Source organism: Clytia hemisphaerica, unplaced genomic scaffold (genome assembly GCF_902728285.1).
Source record: "Clytia hemisphaerica strain Z4C2 unplaced genomic scaffold, Clytia hemisphaerica genome assembly, whole genome shotgun sequence".
NCBI lineage: Eukaryota > Metazoa > Cnidaria > Hydrozoa > Leptothecata > Clytiidae > Clytia > Clytia hemisphaerica.
The window spans coordinates 460,724-479,600 of record NW_027103608.1 but is presented as its reverse complement, the minus strand read 5'-3'; the positions used below and the strand labels follow the sequence as shown (position 1 = coordinate 479,600).

The following is an 18,877-nucleotide window of genomic DNA, read 5'->3' as shown; positions in this document are numbered from 1 at the left end:
GTGAGTGAGAGAGGGTAGACGACGAGAAAAGTGCTGCTATTTATAAACCATACTTCGTCGCAGAGGTTTCCTTACGGGAATTTTTTTTATCAAACAGGCAATGTGCACAGAACAAAAACAAAACGATAAACGTAAGATACAGTGTCGGGCGTGCGAGACTAAAAAAACTTCATCAGCAACCATTTCTTGTGACGATATCCAGGACGATCAATAAAAACCAAGGAAATTAAATTAGCAAAATACCACACTAATTCGATTCATGACTTTTGGTTAGCAAAAGTGATATTTCACTTGTAACCTTGCACATTTTTCGATCGGATCAAGTATATATGAGGCTCCCCCCCCCAGCGGACCCTCGATTCACGCAATCACGCAATTCTTTTTCGAAATTCACGCATTCACGTATTTTATTTTCAATTTTCACGCATTCACGCAACCGAAAATGCCCATTCATTGACGCAAACCGCTGGCGGGGCCCCATATACAACAACATTTTTCGCGGATCTAGGCAAAGGATGCTCCACTCACTATTCGCGCGAGTCGCGCCCAAACACTTGTTCCGCAAAAATAAAACAACAAAAACCTATTACAGGCATCGAATAAGAATCAAAATGAGCATCGAGCTTGCTTGACTAAATGTATCTATCCAAGGTTAACAATTTTTATGTACTTGATTTCGTCGTTTTTCGAACCTAGTCGCTCGGGCGGGGTCCACTTTAAGGCTTTTTGATGGACTGAATGGCACGTAAAACAGTCTGTCACATTCTAGTAGTAGTTTTTTGAAGGTAAAAATCAACCTCGTTCCCTGCGCATTATCAGCTTTTTGATGCTTACTGATAGCGCTAGAGTAGATAATATTCTCTGGCGTCAATCAGTAACATAAATAAAGCCTGGGATACACTGGGACGAGGTTGGGTAAAAATAGGATGCAAAAATAGGTTTTTATTTGAAAAAAAGGGATTGCAAATCTGTAACTTGGTGTTGGTTTCCATATTCTTAAAAAGATATTTCTCAACTGCCAGCTCCGTTTTGTTATTTGGAATTTTATGGTACTTTTTTTCAAAGGGGGAGGGGGCGTACGGAGTTTGCGATTTCTGAAATACCGAATAGTTTTGCTAAAATATCCGAGATTCTGTGTAAAAAAATACTTGCAATTGCGATACCGAAATTTTTGAGTATTTTTCCTCGTTTTGACTAATTTTTAATGAAATCTGATTTTTTCATGTATTAATTCCGAAAAAGGGGTATAAATACTTTTTAATAGCGAAATTCCGAACCAAAATATCATGGATTTCCGCCGATACCGAAACAATTTTAGCATTCCGAAATATCGAAGAAATTTTGCCCGATTTCCGAAATTCCGAAGAAAAAAAGGTCAATTTCCGCAATTTAGAAATACCGTACGCCCCCACTTCAAACGGCAACTTCCGAACTTTGTCAAAAAAATTGTTTCAAAACAAGGAAAGGCAGGAGAGATTATAACGGAAAATATCTTTTTTTTGGGGGGGGGGGGTTGGGGTTTGCTTCAAGGGGTTTTCGATTCCACAATTACGCCAATTTTTCTCCAATATCCGTGAAACCGTCCTAAAAAGGACCAAAATCAAAATTCCGCCAGCGAAAATTCCTTTTGAAATTCATTATGATTTTTGTCAACTCAATCAAATCAAATCAAAAATTCTGCGAAGGTGCGCAGCGAATTTCCGCAAATCTTTAGATTGTTCCTTCAAAACGTTGTTCAATTGTCAACATTCAGATTTTAATCTTCAAAATCAAAGTTCAATCAAATGAACAGATAATGGAACGCTGACCAGAGGGCGGGCAACGCCCGTTAATGGAGGGCGTATAGTTTCGTGCATTTTTTAACACGGCACCAAAACAACATTTTTTCAAGATGGCGGACAACACGAGCTCGAAAATTTTGATCTCTGCATCTTCAGAATCTACAAGCAAAGAAAAGGAAACTGCTGCTTGTGATACAAATGTCAACGCCACAAAGCTTACTTTAAGAGCTGTGAAGTCTGGTGATACATCTGCGTGGACACCGATTGCTGTCAGTGAAGAAATCTCCCCAGAGGAACAGTCGGTAAAAATTTATTGTTTATGTTTTGAGTTTTTCACAAAATTCTTTTGTCATACTTTGTAATTCTCAAACTACCACATTATAGTTACCGTCAACTGCTCTAACTTGTGACTATCTGACAAAACATGGTATGGCAATTCGGCCACCATTTCATTGAACAGTCTCCAAAGTCATTTGATTTGATTTGGTGTGAAGGCTTCTTCATAAAAAAGACGAAAGACATGTATCTATTTTTCGGATCCGGTATGCGGGAATAGTGTCAGGACCTGCAGGCGACCAAGTAGGGTTGGGTATGGGTGTGGTTTAGGTGTGGTTACGTATCAGATTGGCTAGGAATTGGCAGTGCAGCTGGAACCTCGATATTCATTCCAGGATTAGAAAAAGCTATACCTGTTAGGGGCCGTCGACAAACGACTTTCCTTTTTTTTAACGGCCTGAGGCCGTTAAGGTTCAGACCCCCTCCCCCCCTACGTCTTAGCGGCCAAGAAAATTCTGCAAAAGTAAATACTTTCACTGGTCCATGGCCGCCATGTTCTTTCGATTCGTAATCCTCAAAGTTCTTCTTTTCGCATGGAAAAAACATGTGGTTTTGAGCCGTGACCTTTCAATTTTGAAACTCCAAGCCCCGCAGCAAGTCAGGGCGGGATGGGTGGAGCAAGGAGTCAACTGAGGTGGAGGGAAAAATTGCCAACTTTCGTCACGTGACCAGTCATTTTTCTCGTCGCAGCATTAATTGTAGACTGGAGTCGTTTATAATGCGTGTAATACTAATAATACCAATACCAATACTAATAATAATAATACGGGATTTAGTTTGTATAAACGACTGGAAGAATCTGGTGTTCCAGCCTTATAGATACAGGGGCTAGCTACGCAGAAACTTGCGTAGCGAGAAAACAATTTATCAAGCAACAACAAACTCTCAAAACGAAATCAACTCAAATGAAAAACTTTCATTCAATACACAAGTCCACACATATTTTTTTTCTCAAGAATTATTTTGAGCAGGAAAAAATTATAATTGCAATATTGACACTTTTCTTTTGTTTGGAGTTAGTGCACAAAGGTTTCTAGACGACTAAAATTGTTCCACTCAATACTTTTTGCTTTATTTCTACTAGTCGTCTAGCTTGCTAGACTACATTAATTGGTGACTGGGAATAAGGTGAATGTCGTGTGGTTGCTTTGGTCTTAGCCTTTCTTCACATGTTTCTACTTTTTGGACTGATGAAATTTGTAAGTGAGACTTTCCTTTTTTTTAAACTTTTTTAACGGCATTGCAGTGACCCCCTCCCACCCCTTACGGCCAGAAGCCGTTAAAAAAAAGGAAAATCGTTTGTCGACGGCCCCTTATCTTTTTTCTTTAAAGAATCAACAAGCCCTGACAAGCCATCAACATCAATAAATTAGACACATTTCCTCAGAAACTTTCAAAATTATCTGCCATTATGACTTTCTTAAAGCCGTTCCGAGATTAACCAATCGGGTTGTGTATCGGAATTCCTATGGGAGTTCTTTTTTTCCGAGATTTGTAAAATAGCTAAGTTGGCAAAAAACTTTTTCCGGGGGGTTTGAGGAAAAAACAGAATAAGTGCTATCATTTGCTTTTTATTTAACCGTGTATTTAAATTTGCGCTCAAAAATACTTAAATAAGTAAGTTAATAATATTCAATATACTATTTGTATCACTCAGAAAATAAATACTTACAGAACGACATTGTTTATCATTTGGAATACCCCTGTATTTGGACCATTCTATCGTGGGCGCAAAATAGGGCGGAAACTAAGTAGCACCCTCAATGCAAGATTGCCGCCTCATCTTTATTCGCCCGCGCGAGAACGCGAGCTAAAATCATTTTTTTCTCACACGCTCAAGGGGAAAAGGAAAGTGATCGATATTCTTTGAAGGAAAAATGTCAGAAACAAACCCAAAGACCAAAAGATGTATTTTGTTGTTGAGAATCGATCCTGTGAAAATAAAAAAATTTCTGCTATGGGTTTTTTCGGAATGCTAAAAAACTCGATTTTCGATCTTCCGTAAGGTAAAGAGGTTGCAAGATTTGGGTTAGCGAGGCAAAAATCGCTAAAAAGCTGGTAAAATCGTAATCCTCAAAAATCGAAGTTCCAGCTTCACTGATTGGGTTATTATCAGTTAGGGTTAGGGTTGGAGCTCGAAACAAGCACTATTTTGTGATTTTCTCTTAATACAGTCTGGTCTGCAGTTTGTACAATATAAATAGCCGTTAGAAGCGCTATCCTGGCATGAATCTGTGGCGTAGTGGATAAGGCAATGGGTTTCAAAACATCGGAACTTTGTAGTGGGTTCGAATCCCACCGGTGGCGATCTGTCGGTAAGTCAATCGGTAAGTTAGAAAACATAGAAAATAACTAACAAAGAACCAGAAAGTCAGAAAAACTACGAACAAGAGACTGGAAAGTACGAAATAAGTCCAGATCTGTCTTTCGTCTTTGTGAAGAAGCCACGACCATTTGATTTCAGGAACGGTGTAGTAGGCGACAATCTAAAATATGTTCTGTTCGCGTCATAAAACATCTGCAAATCCAGTCGGTCGGTCGGTCGGTAGTAAATTTTGTCAAGTTTTTTAAATCTAGTAAATCACAAAGAATCAAGCGGCAATTAACAAAATCTATTGCCGCCATCTTTGATTTGCCAAATTAGATGTGCGCGCGCATGTGTGAACCTTAAAAGCAGACCTTATTTTCGGCTCTCGGGGTATTGGCCCTACCGCGTCTCTGAATTTCGACTTGAAAATTTCAATAAGGGTACATGAAAAAAACTCAGACAGGACTCAATGTGGGTTAAGTAAACAAAAACTCGTAGCAAATGATGATTCAAAGAAGTGCTTAGCTATCAAAAACTTTTTCCGACATTTTTCCGACTTTTCCGACTTGGGATTAATGTTTTGAAGGTGAGTCGGTCGGACGACGCGAACGGAACATATTTTAGCTTGCCGCCTATTAAAAAATACATGATTTCTCTTTCAATTTTACAGTAAGTGCAGGTAAGTGAAAATACAGACCAGATATGCAACAGTCCCATTTTTCGACCAATTGTCCCAAGTTAGAGCAGTTGATGGTAGGAGACTTATTTCATAATCTTAGCATCTTTTAAGACACAATAGACTTTTTCACATTTCATTTTCATCACATGACCCTTGACGGACGGGTGTTTAACGAGAATGGAAATGCAGTCCAGCCAGCTTTCTGTGTGATTTTGAGCTCGATATTTTGTAAATAAATTGCCGTATGGAACAAGAAAAAATTAAGTTAAAGCTGTAATAAGTTTACTGTTTACTGTTTTCCGGAGAGCAGCTTAAAAAAAAAGAACTATTTTTCGCTCTGGAAAGTTTCAGAGCTCTTCCGGTGCTTTCAGAGCCAGTGATTTTTAGCACGTTCTAAAAACCATTTAAACATAGTTACACAAAAATATTTGTCCCCAGGTAATGGACTTTGGTCAAATAAAATACTTACAGTCTTGATGGATTGATGTTTTTGGCTCATTTGTGTTGTTAAATGGTGAGTTTATGAACACAAAAATACAAGTGTGTGCCCAGCTGAAATGTGAATTGAATGTGAATTCTATGAACAATACATTAGAAAAACTTTTGGATATTTGAGTTCCCCTAACATTGTAGAATACATACCGTGAGTGGTCCTAAATCCGACAGCCCTGCTTAAATCCGACCCCCAAATAACTGCTATGAAAACTTTTTTATGTTTACAAACATTCCCTCTCCAAGTTGAACAATAAACTATTGCAAGAACTCTCGAAACAAAACATCTAACAAGATGACTAAAATGTCAAGATGTCAATTAATGTGATCAAAAACGTGTGAATTGTAAAAAAAAATTACCTCTATTATTGATTATTCTGAATCCGTTGCTTGTGTTTAAAATGTTAACAATTTTGTAATAAAAAATTATATTTTGTATATAAGTAAGAAGCAATTATTGTTATTTGGTTCAATTGGTTCAGTGTATCAATTCTCTCAGTTTAGTTGAATCTGTGGTATCTTCATTGCGTCACAGAAAAAGAGTGAATTAAAACCTTTAAATCAACCAAATTCTTTCCGCCATTATCCATATAGTCATTTGGGAGAATGCGACAGTCTTTTGAATTAATAATACCCCATATTTCCCCTACTATCTATCTATCTATATATTTAAGTAGTAACAAAACATACATGTTCGTTCTCCCTATATATAAAAACATTGAACAAAAAAATATAAATGAAAATGAGTAAAAATAAAATGTTTGGTTCTTTATTCAAAAATAATTTATAATATAAAATTCCTAAAGAAAAAGCTCATATCGAACCGAGGATAAGTAGTAAAGTTGAGAATTAAAGGCTGAGAATATTGACACAAAGCTTAACATAATGGCTTGGTGCTGAGAATACCAAAATGTGAAGGCAGGGCGGTATTGAAAACTAGGAGTTGAAATTAAGTTGAATCCTCAAACTGAAAATGTAAATTGGCGTGATGAGAAGTTCAAGTCAAAAAAATAAATACTAAATGAGTTAAGATAAGATAGATTAGATAAATAGCTATAAACATTTAAAATATTTTTATGGTTTCAGAGAGAAAGGTTTCAAGATGAGTGATGTAAGAAAGAGTAAGGTGAACAAAGGCAAAGAATTTAAAATTAGTGAGAATAAAAACATGGGTGAAGGCTAACCTAAACTTGCAACAAAATAGGAAGTTTCATTAGCTTCATGCAAAATAAAAAGGTAAGATAAATTAAATAAATAAAAATATATGTAAATAAATCACTAAAAGTTAGAAATGCTAGAAATTATACTAGAAATTACTCCTTGTGTTAAGTAAGAGTTTAATTGGAAAAGGCTTCAAGAACGTAAATTGATGCTGACCTGGGAATTAGTGTTAAACGAGCTTGAACTAGGGCCAAGGCAACCTGGTGTTAGTGATTAAGAAAACACAAGAGGCTGATACACAAGGGAAAAAAAAATAATAATACCATATGATCTAGTTTCTGTCAAAATAAGACGAAATTTCGATTTTAAATTCATTTCTATTTTCAATATTCAATACTTCTTTTGGCAACTCATTCCACCATTTAACAGTTATACTACTGAACCAAATTTAAAGTAACAAATCAAAATTTAAGTACCTTCCTCTTTCTTATTGTATTAAAATTCAAGTTCATATCTTGATCCTGATGGTATTGTGTTTTTTGGACCACCAGGTATAAAGAAATCTTGAAAGGTCATTTTGTCATTTTTTTGTCATTCTGGTCAGCTGAATGATTGACACATTTTTGCCTATTTGACCGGGTGTTTTTGTAAGATAAGATGCTGAAGTTTTATTAAATTATGCCAAACACAACTGTCCTAAGTTTTCCCAGATTTACATATTGCAGAAATTGTTGACACCAGACAAGTGTGATTTTTAAATGATTCAGGTTCAATGTTTGGATTGTCTGGTTGTAAAAAGCAGTTGGGCACATTCTTACGATTGAATGTGGTGTGTACCGTGAGATCGGATAACTTGCATCAGTAGAGGCTAATATGCATAGCCCTCAAATGAATGACCTGGCTGGTCATTAAAATACAAAATTAAATCAAACAAAAATGGTAGAGTAGAGCTGTGAGCGGAGCTGCAAAGTTCATTTGTTTTGAAATTTTGCTGCTTTGATGGGTCAGTCGTTTGAGGGCTATGCGTGTTTGCCTCCACTGATGCAAGTTACCCGATCTCACGGTACACACCACAATGTGAACAAAAAAATTGTATCATACCATCGTATTTATATTTATATTGATAGGTCGATTTTTGACGTTTTTGACCACTTTCTGAAAGTAAATATTTCATTCTTTTGATCATCACTTTAAAGATCCAGTGGTCAAAATAAGGTTTTTATCCTGTTCGGTTATTTTAGTGAATCAGTCATGTTTAGTGTCACCCGAAGCCCGACCTGATGGGCAGAAAATTTGTCCCTTCTAGATGCATGGCTTTAAAACCCTTTTTTTTTCACGTCCATTAGTTTTTCTAAATGGACTTGGAACAAAGAATGGCATCGAGTGCTTTTCAAAGCTTTTTAAATTATCAAAACAAATATATACAAATCTCTCGACTTGAAATGCGGCGCCAATGTTTAAAAATTGACTTTAATGTTTTTTCTTACATTTCTTTTGCATCGAACGTTTTAATTGCATTCGAAATTTATTTTGTGAGAAAGAAAATCAATAAACAACAATAAAAGAAAGACATAAAGAGAAGAGAAAAATATAAAACTCTCAGTGTAATTTCTGTAATTTACTTTCCTAACTGGGAAAAAGTAGTGAAAGCCATTGTGCGATTAGCTCGTAATCACATACACGTTTTTTTTCTTTAACCCTATTCGTACTAGGGGGGGGGGCTCTTTCTGTTCGGAAGTCAAACTATTGGTAATAGCTCCTGAAATAATAGAGCTTTTGCCGTGAAATTTTCTGTAAATTCCTAACTTTTATTTTGCTTCAAAATAAAAAAAAATTTGACACCTAAATATTTTCACACCTTGAGCATGATGACATTTCTGACAGTAAGGTGTCACAAAAATTGACACTTTTCCAATACAAATTTATTTTTAATGTCAAATATATCGTTTAAACCGTAATTTATTGAATATTTAGGATAAAATAAGCATTTTAAACTCAGGCAACTTTTTTCTAAAGCCTTTGTTAGAATACAATAGCTATTTATAAGAACAATGGAAAATTTCGGTTTTTGCTCACTTTGTGCATGATGAGTGACGTCATCAGAAAAATATTTTGTTAAAAGTTACCTTACGTGACAAGGATCTTGTGTGCCAAATTTCATCCAAAAAGACCCACTATATAAAAAGTTAAGGGGTGGTACAGGAAAAGCCCCCCCCCCCCTAGTTCTGAACCGCCCCTAAAAGCCTAGTTTGAATAGGGTTAAGAAACACACTTTTAAGAAACATGAGGCTCAAAATGCCTAAAAACTAAGAAACATCTAAGAAACATGCTGAGGCTGAGAATGAAAAAATAGCATTTTTTCCAATCAAGGTTCCAGAAATATACATACATAACAGTTAGAAACACTTGAGAAAGTCAGAAAATCAATATAAAAGATAGGAAAGTACCGTAGATTAGTCTATTAGACTATTGTATTATCGACATGCGTCCTTTAAGCTTGACAAAGTTTAGAAACATGTAAGAAACATTTAAGGCTCAAAAGGCCAATTTCTTAAGAAACATCGAGGCTGCTGATTTTTTCGTTTCTAATTAATAAAAAAAAATCACTCGTGCAATTATATTCGAATTGCACTCGTTATCATGTGATTACATATACTTATGCTTATGAAAAATTCCAGAAAATTCATGTATTTAACAAATTGCAAAAATTCTTCGTCGCTGTTTTTTCAATGGCGACACGAGAACCTATTTTTTTAGCTTAGGAAACACACAATAGAAACTCGACTGCTTAAATTTGAACCTACTTAAAGTCATCATACATTCTTGGGCCATGCCATTTTATATTCATACAGGAGGCGGACCAACATAAGAACGATTTTAGTTCACCTAGCCTCCACCCTCACTTTATGGTATTAATAATTTTTTTCAAATTTTTGCCATTTTCCAGGGGGTATACTCATATTTCTAAGAACCTTTTTTTGCCTTGAAAAGGTTCGTCTATCCCCCCTGTATGGAAATTTAACGGAACAGCCTATTCCATTTTTTAGGAAAAGCTGAAACGTGAAATGCAACAATTGGTGTTCTACAACCCTGGGCCGTCTACTCAAGACTTACTTGGTTTCAAACCTGAATTCAGTAACCGTGAAAAGCGAAAGTTGAACCGTCTTCTTGAAGACAAGAATGGTGGAAGTTCAGGGTATGTTTTATATTATTCATTTTATAAGTTTACATTAATTTTAAGGCGTACCTATACAGTGTGTCCCAAAAAAAAGCGAACACATTTATACAAAGTAAAATCCTCAAAACTCATTATCTGAACTGGGCTTAGAATAATTGATTGAAGATATAACAATTCTCTGTTCAAATTTTAAGCCCAGTTTAGATAATGAGTTATGAGTAATTTACTTTATATAAAAATTTGTCCGTTTTTTGGGACAATTTTCTACGGATTAGTTCGTAGATTTGAAGTGATCTGAACAATGACATCATATAATGATATTAAAAAACTCCGGATATTTTGAAATGGTCAGGGTAATATTTTGGTGAAATGGGTTTGAAGTCTGAACAAATAGCCTGTTGAAAAAGGGTTTTATCATTAATTTTGTTCACACCAAACGTACTGTGGCTAATTTTTCTGGACCATATTTTTTTAATTCTGCCATAGAAAGACGAATAACTGTGATAGAGTAATGTTCTATTAAGTGCAATATACGAGCAATAGACGATATCGGCTTTACATGAAAACTCAGATTTGATCCCCGAGAATTCCCCACAATGCTTTGCGCGGAAAAAAGTTCACGGTAAAATTTTTTCCGCACAAAGCATTGTGGGGAATTCTCGGGGATCAAATCTGAGTTTTCATGTAAATCCGATATCGTCTATTATTATCCGTGTGAGAGGGCGATACTCGATATAAATAAAATGACCCAATCGATTTGTAAAAATTTTGCAAATCAAAGTGACGATAAACTCGAGATATAATCTATATACTATCTCTCAAATTCGGGATTTTGGCTTCGGTCAATATTTTACCATATTGCCCTCTTAAACAGTCAATAGGGTTATTAATAAATGTAGAAGTAAATAAAGAATAATTTAATAATAACACACAGGGACGAAGCACCGAAACGGTCTGGACGTAAACCTGCGAAGCAAGTCATAACACTACACGATGAAAAAGGTTGTGTTCGTGAAACCGGCGAGGACGTTTGTGATTGTATGATCACTGACTGTCCGGGTTGTCACTTCCCGTGCGGCAAGTGTGATTCGGAGAAGTGTGGCTCTGTTTGCAGGAATAGTCGGCGATGGACGTACGATGTTGTGTATTATAATATCAAATGATCTCTAATATGGATGGATAGGTGAGACTTAGATTTGAATAATCGAGCACGATATTTCCACTAAGTGAAGTGGGGTAATCGAGAACACTTTGAATTTTCCAATAATTGACCATCACTGTTTATTTTGAAATGGATTTTCGGACCATCATGAACAATGCTTTAGTTTTGAAGCAAGAAAGTTTGAATAATCGAGTAAACAACATTATGGATGACAAAGAGTATTATCCCAATCATTGATCGTACTGAACTTGAGTTCGTAAACAATAGTGAAAATATATTGTGCTTTATTTTTGAAAGCAAACCAAAAAAATACTCACACGTTTTGGAAGACAAACCGTAGGTACTTACCATAAATTATGTACACGTGTAAAGACTCTTCATTGAGAAACTATGGTGCAGTATGGGTAAAAATCACCAGTATGAAAAGGATGGATTTTGAGACCTGAAAATATTGACATGAACGAAATTGCGGACAAGATTAAAATTTTGACAAGAGATTGTAACGATAGTTTTCCTGTTATTTCTGGTTTAGAATTTTTGTCTTTTTTTACATTTTTTATTTTTTTATACACATGTAAAAAGTGCATTCTTAAAAAAACTAAGCGTTATGTACATAGAATTTGTTAAGAAATAAAAAGAAACCTATAAAAATATTTAAAACCTGACCTACTAAATTGTACTTTTACCAGTAGTGTTGCAGGTCAACCAATATTCGGGAAAACTGGGGAGGCAATTTTACGCTGGGTATTGTTGAATATTTCCCTCATTTTGGCTGAAAACTGCAGATTTAAGGGTGTAAGAAAGCAAAGAAGGTGCTGAACTTAGCAATGAGAAGCCGCTTTTTGAGCCCCATGTTTTTCGGCTGCTTGGGGTAGGTAATTACTTCCTGCCCCCTGTCACCACGCTACTGACTTATACCCCTATGTTGTCAAAATAAAAAAATAAAAAGACCTAACTGAGACCATATTGAATGAAGTCGTAAAAAAATAAAAACGTACACCCTATAATAGCACAATGCATATAACTGCATACAAAAATATCAAGAGGTTGTTCCAAGAAATGACGTTGAAAGATTATGAATCAAAAAAGCTTTGTTGGTAAGTCATAGTTTGTAGAGAGGTTCAGGTTCCCAAGTTCCCAAGTTCCCAACTTACTTGTCAGGCTCTTTTCATATTTTTATTATGTTTATGTGTAATTAAAATTTGTAATATACATTACCGTTTCTAGTTAACTTAGTCTTGGCAAGACCCTATGTACTTAAAAAACTAGAAGTTTTGTGTTCCTCTTCTTGGATTTCATAAAAATCCTAATTCTCCCTAAAATTCGAACAAAGCCCACCTTGAATAAAACCAAAATGGGCTCTTTCAGAAAATATCCGTACATGGGGGTGGAGGATAAAGTGTCCGGTGGGTGGTGAAAAATCTACAAAATTTCCAAAAAATACTACCCACCAATGATCCACCCCCCCCCATATTTAATTTTTTTTTCTGGAAAAGCCCAATCCTATGAAATATAATCTTTACAAAAACAAAATTTACGCAAGTATGGGTATCTCTGTTCAATACACTTCGGTTGTTTCCCGTAGTGATTTAACCGACTGAAATTCACGTTCACTTTTATTGTTTTATCCTTTTTATTTAATTCAGCGGAACTTTCAAATATACCTCCATTCGGCTTCACTTTGAATACTATTTGATAGGTATCGTATAACCTATCCCCATGTTTTAGTGACAGAATTCCTGCGCGGATGATTGAATCTAGTTCAAGTTCTACACATCGGTCACGCGACTCAGGTTTGGAGGTTAATTTATTATTTATTGTTTTAACCATTTCCTTAGCAACGTTGAGTACCTGTCCGTTGTTTTTCTGTACCGGAACAAATTCGGTACATACACACCACGTAAATGGAACTCCTGCATCAGCACACGTTCTATTATGTTTTACAATGTTTTGAAACAGGCTCTTTCCGTATGTATGCTTGACCGGTGATTTTGTCAAATCCAATATATGCTTCAGTGTTACATGCATGTCATAGGGAGTTGTTAAAACCTCAGAATTTCGTTTCAAGTTTCGTATTTTATTTGGATGCTCGGCGTAAAATCTAGGTGGAAATGTTAAACTCATAAACGGGAGTCTTTCTTCAGTTGTGCCTTGTGCTGTATGCCGAAAATTGCCGTCCCTCATACCATGATCACCAAAGAAAATTACTATAGTTGAATCCAGTTTCCCAGAATTTTTCATGTCTTTGAAGAAATTCAAAAACCCTTCATCGAACATATGAATCTTCTCAGGCTCATTATGTGTTAATGCTGACGTCGACAAATATGCTAAACTTAATTCTTTGTCATATTCTAGTCGAAAGTCTTTATAATAATTCAAAACGTATTTAATTGGGCACGAGTCCGCCCGCGATTCATTTGTACATCGTAAGTCCGCCGAGCGTTGCCACCAAGAACGGAGATACTTATGCGCAGGTGGTTTAGAGAATCCCATCAGTCGAAAATTGAAAGCGGCAATCCATGCTTGATCTTCGCTGTGCATTGTGACATAACCGTCTTTCTTGTAATCTTTGAATATAGACGGCCAACTATCGATTGTTTGGGCTCCTGAAATTGCGATTTAATGGAGAAAATTATTTGGATTTGATTTCTTTTACAAACTTCGATGTGGCCAATATACCATCGGAGAGGTTAAGTAGTAGCCCTTCGATGTGCCAACAACAGTCGGGTTCAATGGCTATATCTTCGCTTGCTCAAAGAATTCTGTTCGTCCCGACTGGACAAAAATTTAGCATGAAAATCTCTGCTGCGCTAACCGTCAAAAACTACTAATTTTATAGTTTCGGCGCTTCAATGACAAAGCAAATTTCGGATTCGAGAAGGGCAAGTAGTGAAGAACTTTTGTTACATTGATTTTTACTGAATTTTCTCAAAGCCAGACTCAAAGATCATAAAGAAACAGTAACAGGTATGATCCTTATGCTTTTTAAGTAACTTTTATGTTGGTATAATCTTGTGCGGTTCTACCGAAACGACTGTTGACCGCCAGACAACTGAACACAACCGACTGACCGACAACAGTCAAAGTCAGTCAAAGTCTCTAGCAGCAGTACAAACATGTGTACAAAACAGACAATTTTGTCTTCAGATAGATCTATAGACTTGTTTACAGACTTCTGTATAGGTAGTTTGTATCTTATTAACGATTAACTTCACTTTTTGTGTGCCAACAGAACAAGCCCAATTTTGTAATTTTACAGAGCACATTGAAAATTCACTTTTGAGGTCCTGAAAACTATGAAGGTTAGTGTAATATTTACCGAGTATGTCTGGGTAAGTAGGAATAAGCAAGAAATTTATGTTTTAAGTTGTATTTTCATGTAAATGAAGCTAAATTAGGGATTGTTTATGTTTGTTTACATATAAGCAAGCTAGCACATGATTCCGAACCATATACGAATATGGTGCTAGCCAGAAAATATAACAACTCATAATTTGTTATTTTTTCTGGGTAGCACCTGTATCCGATTTGGAATCAGATGATAGCTTGCTGTTGATCGTTTCCAAGCTCCGAGCAAAATCTTTGAACGCGGTCAAGTCAAATCCCGTAATGCCTATCCCGTAATAACCTTTCAGATGTTATAATATGCCCGACCTTCAGAGCAAAGCATTTTTATTACTTCAAATGACCAATTATTAAAGTATATTATAAAAACTCCATCTCATCTGGAAAGGCTCCATACTGCTATGTTCTTACCCCTTTCTCCTTTTCGTCCTTCTGGCGTTAAATGTTCTGGTTTGCCGCCAAAGAACATGGCGGAGATTTGTGGCGTGGTGGCGTCACCAAGAATAGTATGTCCCTATAAAGATTAATAATGATATATTTAACTCGTTGAAAGATCCTTAACTCAACATGGCTGGTGGGTCAGGATGGGTAGCTCTCTCAATCCTTTACGAAGACCCTACTTTCTTTTGAAGACTTTGAAAATCCCATTTCCTTTCCCTTAAGAATTTTATCGCAACCTCTATCTGGAGGCGATCAAGACTCAAGCTTCACAATCAATAGTCGTACATCTTTAAGTTGGTAAATTTTGACGTTGCCTCGTGGCGTTGCCTTGATTTAGCGATTAGCCAAGATAACTTTTTTTGGCGGGGAATCAATTTGGCAATTTGACCAATCTTGTAAGATTCATTGTGTAGGTAGAACATATTTTTCAGAAAAATCATTACCTTCATAATGACAGTGTGTGGATTTTCTTGCAAATATTTGTACGTTTTAGTCAGATATCTTTGTGCGCATGCGTGAGAAACCGAATCTGTCATCACCATCAATACGTTGTATTTGTCTTTTTGGGCGTCATAGTTCTTGAAGGGCGGCTCGCCCTTTTGGGGTGGCTTTTTGACAGGATACATGAGATATTCGGAGAAAGGTTTCTCTTTTGTTTTGGTTTTGATGTCAACTCGAATGAAATCATCTTCTAGTTTGATGGCCAATTTATCTTGAAAAGTGAAAAGAATATAAGTTGACAATCGTTATACTGAAAAAAAGATCAAGTGTAAAATACTTTGCGAATCAAACAAATGTGTTACTGTATTACATGTTTTTTCTTTTATAAGCATAACGTTTATAAGCATATGCAGGCTCAGTTTTGGGTACCTAAACAATGGCTCTATTGTTTGAGAACAATTGAATGCTAAGCATAATGTGAGCCTGATATAGGGATAGACACTTGCTTATAAAAAAATATGTACTCGACTATCGAGATATTGATCCGGAAATCCAATTCACCTTTTAGGCCGTCAGTCAAATAAGGAAGCCAGTCAAAAAGTTCAAAAAACAGTTAATCCGACCATGTTCGGTCATGACGGTCAAATTTTAAGAGCCAATTTTTGTCCACACATACCGTCGCTTTTAGATCAAGATCAAAGGGAATTGATGAAAGGTTAATTTCAGAAAACAGACCCATATACAAAAAATTTAAGCTCCAAATAAAAAGAATCGAAGAGGTGAGGTTGCGTGTCTTTTCTGAATTTCAACGACTAGAAGCTTCTTCCCTCAAAAACATTGTTTAATTTTACAACCTTTTTTAGGTTTTTGAGAATCCATCCAACTTTTTTGACTAAATGATATTTCATAGTAACATTAAACATGGGAACGTATAAATAAATGAGCATTTCCGAAAATGCAATAAACAGAAAGAAAAATAAATGCAATCCCGCACGGGTCAGACATACAGAAATCTGTATGTCTCTCCTTACGATTTTAGGTGAAGAAAAAAAGGTGTTGGAAGAAGCTTCTAGTCGGTTATTTTCCTTTTCTCTCACGCGCGCTGAATATAATTAGTGTTTACATTATTTGATTGACAGTTTTATTATAAGTAATAACCGACTAGTTTACTAGTCTAGGTTAATTTAAGTATAGATGTGTAAAAAGATTCCATCTGCACGGAGTGTACTCATCATATCATATATAAACACTAGATAGAGCTTAGGCTGCGAGCATCCCCAGAATTTATTTTGTTATAGGAGATGCGTATCGTGTTTGAAATTCTCGTCCGAGAGTTACCTCAAATTGGGGTAACCAAAATTTGCATAAATTTACATAATTTCGTCACATCCAATCAAAGAATGATAAAAAATTGTGCTGTTGTTTTCATAATTATCAATTTTCATTCATTGATCAAAGAAAAAAAGAAGTCATTGTATTGCTATGACGCATAATCAAAAAAGAAAAAAGAAAAGACGGGGGTAAGTTGGGACAAATATTTTAAACGATACGCATCCCCTATATCAAATCATATCAGAGGGGATGGTTGCAGCCTAGATAGAGCTCTTCCTTTCCTAATGCCACGGAGACATCTTAGAAAGGTCACAGTAGAAACCTTGATTTTTTTGACACTGCAATGACTTCCAAATTTCAAGACTAGCGCAAGAAAAACTGTGACGTAACTCTTTAAAAGATGGCGCGTAATTTTTCTTCAGTTAGGGACGGAGATGCTCCAGGTAGTGTTTTATTTAAAGGGATAATCAGATGGTTCGAGATATCAAGATTACAGAAACCTTCTGTGGTCCTTAGTAAAACCTCCAAGTATTTTTGATGTGTAACAATTTTCCAAAATCGAGATATCAAAAATTGAAATTTTTGAAAATGGTTTCTTACAGGGTTTCTTACGTTGAAATTCTATTTTTTTCATCCTTAAAAGCCAAAAACTTGTAACATAAATATCTGGACTTTGGAAAAATAGTGAGGCAAAAATATTTTGAGATTTTGCCTGAGACAATAGAAGGATCCAAATACCAATATCTCAAACCATTTGATTATTTCTTTAAGCCTTTTGCCTTACCTTTCTTAGACCTTGTCGAGGTCGACTCATGATAAATATTCCGTGTGTCCAATTCATTATCCTCATCACTTATACGTTTTATGTAACTCATATTTACCGCCGACACATCTGCAAGGTCTACGTACAAGAACCCTTTTTCCACTCGAGATTTCTCCCAGGCTAGAGTACATTTTTGCGTCCATTTGTAAGTAATGTATGGTCGAACTTCGCGGTGAAAAGGATCCACTATGGGTATATTGCATTTCTGTGGCTTGCGCCGGTAGCCTGTTGTTGGAATCCAGGTTGAAGATGGTGTTTTAGTAGTCTTTGTTGGTCTAGCTGTACTCTTGATTTCATGGTCTATGCGCTTCAACGATGTATCTTGTTCTTGTTTATTTCTTTTGTTGTTGAGTTTGACTTGTTTATTAAGTTTGTACTGGTTAATCTCCTTCTTAAGTTTTTCTTTCAATTTCTTTCGCACTATTTTGTCTAAAAGTTTATTATCGTTGCTCTCAATCTTATCTGCAAGGACCTCTTCCTGACGACACCAGGCCGTCTGAAGGCCTTGATCAATACATAATTTATTAAACAGACTATATTTGATATATTTCAAATGAGTGGATGTTTCGTTGTAGTGCACGAAATAGATATAGCCTAGTGTTGTGATTGAAAGGATACATATTGCAGTCAGGTAACGGCTTAATTTCATTGTGTAAGATAACGATATAATGCGTAATGTTGTGTATACGTTAAATGTTGTTTATTATCTACAAGTGTTCATGCACTTTTATTTATTGTGTGTATGGGTCTCTTAGTGTATTTGTACCTTTGAATGTCTCAGTGTAATTCTAGTTTAATTTTGATCTAAAAAATCATACATTCAAGTTCATGAAATTTTATTTGTCGTGTGTATGGGTCTTCTAATGTATTTGCACCTTTGAATGTCTCAGTGTAATTCTAGTTTAGTTTCGATCAAAAATACAATAAAATCGATGCCATATTTCGATTAATCTTCTTTCTTTTCAAAACATCTTTCATTGAAATATATATTTATTTCTTCTTCAGTTTCTCAACTCTGAATTCATTAGTGTTCTCTAAAATGAAACAAAAACAAAAAACAGATTTCAAATAAACGAACGTAAAAGGCATCTCTCTAATTCGACGTTCTACTATTTGATAGGCTCCCTTATTCGATGAAATTTAAAGTCCCCGTCAACAAGAAACTCTCATAAATGATGCTCCCTTATATGATAAGCTCCCTTATTCGATGAAAATCCAATTCCCCTTGAATATCGAATTAGAGAGCGTCAACTGTAATAATAATCTCGGCCAGACACAACATGTCATCACTATAAAAAGGTCCAATACAAAAAAAAATCTCAATCTTTTTTTCATGTTATTAAAAGGTTTCAATTTTCTTGTATAAATATCATCATCATCTCGATTTGAGCAAGAATG

The 18,877-nt window shown here is 35.7% G+C and overlaps 2 protein-coding genes across 2 annotated transcripts; one reads left to right on the top strand and one right to left on the bottom strand.

Annotated features, from left to right (window-relative positions):
- The first annotated feature begins 1,876 nt into the window (after nt 1–1,876).
- Nucleotides 1,877–11,376, top strand: LOC136802180 (ARL14 effector protein-like). Its single transcript, XM_067058899.1, has 3 exons — nt 1,877–2,083; nt 9,805–9,953; nt 10,870–11,376. Exons 1-3 carry the CDS (start codon nt 1,892–1,894, stop codon nt 11,096–11,098), a joined length of 570 nt encoding a protein of 189 aa, XP_066915000.1. The 5' UTR covers nt 1,877–1,891; the 3' UTR covers nt 11,099–11,376.
- A 1,154-nt stretch (nt 11,377–12,530) lies between these two features.
- On the bottom strand, nt 12,531–18,515 carry LOC136802147 (uncharacterized). The gene is made up of 4 exons (XM_067058866.1): nt 17,441–18,515; nt 15,327–15,595; nt 14,854–14,956; nt 12,531–13,703 (listed from the first exon to the last, which is right to left on the bottom strand). The coding sequence occupies exons 1-4, from the start codon at nt 18,126–18,128 to the stop codon at nt 12,601–12,603; spliced, it is 2,163 nt and encodes a 720-aa protein (XP_066914967.1). The 5' UTR covers nt 18,129–18,515; the 3' UTR covers nt 12,531–12,600.
- Between the last annotated feature and the right edge of the window lie 362 nt (nt 18,516–18,877).

Coding starts and splice junctions, on each gene's coding strand:
- LOC136802180 (XM_067058899.1), top strand. CDS start 1,892: ATGGCGGACAACACGAGCTCGAAAATTTTGATCTCTGCATCTTCAGAA. Junction 2,084..9,804: donor TCTCCCCAGAGGAACAGTCG/GTAAAAATTTAT, acceptor TCCATTTTTTAG/GAAAAGCTGAAACGTGAAAT. Junction 9,954..10,869: donor AAGAATGGTGGAAGTTCAGG/GTATGTTTTATA, acceptor AATAACACACAG/GGACGAAGCACCGAAACGGT.
- LOC136802147 (XM_067058866.1), bottom strand. CDS start 18,128: ATGAAATTAAGCCGTTACCTGACTGCAATATGTATCCTTTCAATCACA. Junction 15,596..17,440: donor CTCGACAAGGTCTAAGAAAG/GTAAGGCAAAAG, acceptor TCACTTTTCAAG/ATAAATTGGCCATCAAACTA. Junction 13,704..14,853: donor AGGACGAAAAGGAGAAAGGG/GTAAGAACATAG, acceptor TCGCAATTTCAG/GAGCCCAAACAATCGATAGT.